The sequence below is a fragment of the Plasmodium cynomolgi genome, chromosome 13 (genome assembly GCF_000321355.1).
Source record: "Plasmodium cynomolgi strain B DNA, chromosome 13, whole genome shotgun sequence".
Lineage (NCBI taxonomy): Eukaryota > Apicomplexa > Aconoidasida > Haemosporida > Plasmodiidae > Plasmodium > Plasmodium cynomolgi.
In genome coordinates, this window is record NC_020406.1 from 1,815,599 (window position 1) to 1,819,448 (window position 3,850).

The 3,850-nt window shown below is 39.0% G+C and overlaps 1 protein-coding gene across 1 annotated transcript; it reads left to right on the forward strand.

The window, feature by feature from the left end:
* Window positions 1–414: 414 nt before the first annotated feature.
* Window positions 415–3,719, forward strand: PCYB_134830 (DNA repair helicase; the record flags this gene model as incomplete). Its single annotated transcript, XM_004224508.1, has 1 exon — window positions 415–3,719. A coding segment is annotated over one exon (3,305 nt), but the record flags the coding sequence as incomplete, so codon positions are not given.
* Window positions 3,720–3,850: the final 131 nt, after the last annotated feature.

Below are 3,850 nucleotides of genomic sequence, written 5' to 3' on the forward strand. Positions count from 1 at the left end.
AAAAAAAAAAAAAAAAAAAGAAGAATTACAAGCAGTATTGGAAGCATAAGAAATGCGTACCTTTGTGAGCTTCAGCTGAGACAGGAAATTCGATTTTTTTTTTTTTTTAAGATAGCTCCGCGTAAGTATAGGACAATTTTTTCCTCAAAGTTTGAAGAGATTTATAACCGAATTTAGAAGCAACTTTGAATTGCGCTAATTGGCGAGTCACTTCGAATCACAGCGAATTGGTCTTATCCATTTGGAACGTCGTAAAAGTTTTTGAGTTGCTCCCAGCGCTTGAGTAGGAGCATACGTTCCAACATAATCGCTTCCCCCGCGGAGCAGTTAGGTTCTCGCTTCTGGGAGTTTAACCGCACGGGCGTTCAATTCGACGCGGTCGCAGGAGAGGCATATCAACGCGCGAGAAACTCCATGGAGGGTAAAATCCACAAGAAGTACAAAGTGGTGAAGAACGAAGATGTGAACCATCGGTACACTATCAACGACGTAGAGGTGTACTTCCCCTACGAGCTGTACGACTGCCAGTATAACTACATGTTGAGCGTTTTGAATGCACTGAAGAAGAAGGAAAATGCGATTTTGGAGTCCCCAACTGGGACGGGAAAGACGCTGTGTCTACTCTGCGCGAGTATTAGCTACCTGGTGGACGTGATGGAGAAGAAGGGAGCTTTCTCGGAAAATATAAACATTACGGAGAATAAAAAGAATATATCATTCGATTTTAAGGAGAATGAAAATAGTAAAGGTAGCCCAGCGAAAGTTGCCCCCCCGAGTGACTTCCCCAAAATAATTTACGCATCTAGAACCCACAGTCAGTTGAAGCAAGTTATAAAGGAGTTAAAAAATGTATACTTTATTAAGAACAATGAAAAATACAAACTGCTGACAACTATTTTGGGTTCCAGAGACCAGCTATGTGTTCACAATATTAACTACAACTACAAAGGAACCATGTTGAATAATATGTGTAAGAGGACGAGGAAGAATGGAGAGTGCATGTACCACAATGGATTGAAGTACCTATACAAGTTAAAACATTTATTTACTACCCCCATGGATGTGGAAACACTTAGCGAGATAGGAAAGGGGAACTCGGTAGGGCAAAATATCCATTTTTGCCCATTTTACGCCACGAGGGAAATTCAGAATGAATGCCACGTAATTCTGCTTCCATATAACTACCTCTTCGAAGAAAGCACAAGGAAAATCCTCAAACTGAACTTAGAAAATAGCATCATTATAATTGACGAAGGGCACAATATAGAAACTGTTGCAGAAGAAGCGGTGTCCTTCAAAATTAGGGACTCCGAATTGAACCTCTTTCTGGAGGGCATCAAGGCTACGCTAACTGTGCTGGACAAAGTGAACGATGTTGATAAGGAAACGAAAGACAAAGTCAATGTGGACCAACTGTTCATACTGAATAGAAGTATCACAGCGTTGATCTCCTGGCTGGACAATGAAAGATTGGAAAAAAATGAAAAAAATAAAGTTAAAGAAAAACATAAGACCTATGAAGGGAAACAAATTTTTGATATTTTCGAAAAAAATAACATAAACATAACAAAGGATAATTTTGAAAATTTTCACACTTTGCTGTCATCCATGGTGGAATTACTGAATAGATATATTAACGACTTTAAGATCTCACAGATGGACGTGAAAAATATCACCAAGTATATCTCTACCATTGATAACATCAGGAAATCGTTCAGCATCCTCTTTAGCGATATAGTGAGAAATTGTATTGAATATTTTCAACTGTACATTAATGAAGAGAAGGTGGCTTACTCTGAATGTGGTGATGTGAACAAAGTGTACGATAACATGAAAAAATTTGCCAAGAATAAAACCAAAATTGTGTATGATAAGTATAACTACACCATGAGCAAGAATATATCACTTTTGTGCTTTTCCGCCACGGCTAGTTTATGTGGAATTATAAAAGAAAAAGTCAATTCAGTTATTGTAACGTCGGGTACGTTGTCCCCAATCGAGCCGTTTTCCAAGCAACTTAGCGGGAATTATTTCTCCTTCAAACATATCCTTGAAAATGACCACGTGATAAAATCTCATCAACTATTCGTTGGCTGTATGACGCATTATAACAATCAAATTTTGCTGTCGACATATGAAAATAGGAGCAATGACAACTACATGAAAGCATTGGGGAATTGCATTTTCGACTTGATTATTTGCATCCCATATGGAGTGTTAATTTTCTTTTCCTCCTACAGTTCTATGACCGAAACGGTGAATGCTTGGAAAAAATTTAAAATCTTCGAAAAGATAAATTCCTACAAAACCATATTCGTGGAACCAAATAAAGCAGCAGAATTGAAGGACATCCTAGATCAGTACGAAAATATTATCAAGAAGAAAAGAAAAGGAGCCATTCTTATGGGAGTTTGTAGAGGAAAAATCTCGGAAGGAATAGACTTCAAGGATGACTGCTGTAGGGGAGTCATTATTTGTGGTTTGCCATATGGAAATGTGTATGACAGCAAAATTATTTTCAAGAAGGAATTTCTCGACAATTTTAAGTACGAATCTTCTGGAAATGATATGATTGGTGGGGCTAATGGAGGGGGTGTCCAATCAAACAACACCACTTTATCGAACATTTCCAAGGGGAACAAATGGTACAATGAAGAAGCAATGAGGTCGATCAACCAGTCTATAGGAAGAGTCATTCGACATAAAAATGACTACGGGTCTATTTTCTTTTTAGATTCTAGATTTTCCAACAATCAGAGGATTAAGGAAATCTCCAAATGGGTCAGGACTCACTTTCGCATATATAGAGATATCGAACAGATACAAAGTGACATAGACAAATTTTTTGAGCTCTTTAAGGGGATACAACAGAACAATCTGGACTTAAGCGCTAGTGCAAGTGCGGGGGAGAATACCAAGGGGGAGTGGAATAGCAGTAGTGCTAGTGGAAATACAAGTAGTCAAATCCAAAAAATCGGAAAGAATTTTCAAGACTGCTATATCAAGAGCAGTAACGACAAGACCAACAGGAACAAACACTCCATGGCACAAAACAAGTTTGTCTTTAACCCCATTAAGAAGATGAAAAATCAACCCAAAATACTTAGCATGATACAGAATATCACTAAGGGGAAAAACCAGGAGAAGAACATTTTGATCGATGATAACAAAGACCTGAACATTTTTAAAAGTGGTGATGAGGTGGGTGCGGAGCAGGCTGGTGGAGCTAAGCTCAGCAGCACCAAGCAGGACAACACCAAGTTGGACAGCACCAAGTTGGACAACGCCAAGTTGCTCATTTCATCATTTAGAGAAATCCTATCGAAGGATATCTACGACCAGGTTTTTGAGCTCATCAAGGATACCAAGAAGATGAGCAGCGAAAATAAGTACGAGTTGATGATTAGCAAAATTTTGGAGCTAGTCGTTCAGAATTTTGTTCAGGAGAGAAGGGAAGCCTCAGAAGGGGGGAAAGTCGCAAATGGATCCGCTAAGCAGGGCGAAGATGGCAAGGAGGATTCCCTCAAAGATACATACGCCCACTCAAGTGCAACACAACACTTCAACGATGTAATGACTGCCCATCAGTTGAAGATCGTGTGGCGTATGCTGGTTAACCTCATTAACAATTTTTTTCCAGTTCAAGAAAAGGAAAAATGTTTTTTTGTCCTTCAGAAGAGGTTTAAGGAGAGGACCACTAACTTTGACGAGTTGGAGAAGTATGTGTACAATTATAGGCTGGAAAAAATTGAGATCATTTAGGTAGGGGAATGTGCTGTGAGGTGTAGCATATGTGTCCTTTTTTTTTTTTTTTTTTGCNNCCGTACCCCCTAGTTGTACAATCGTAAGG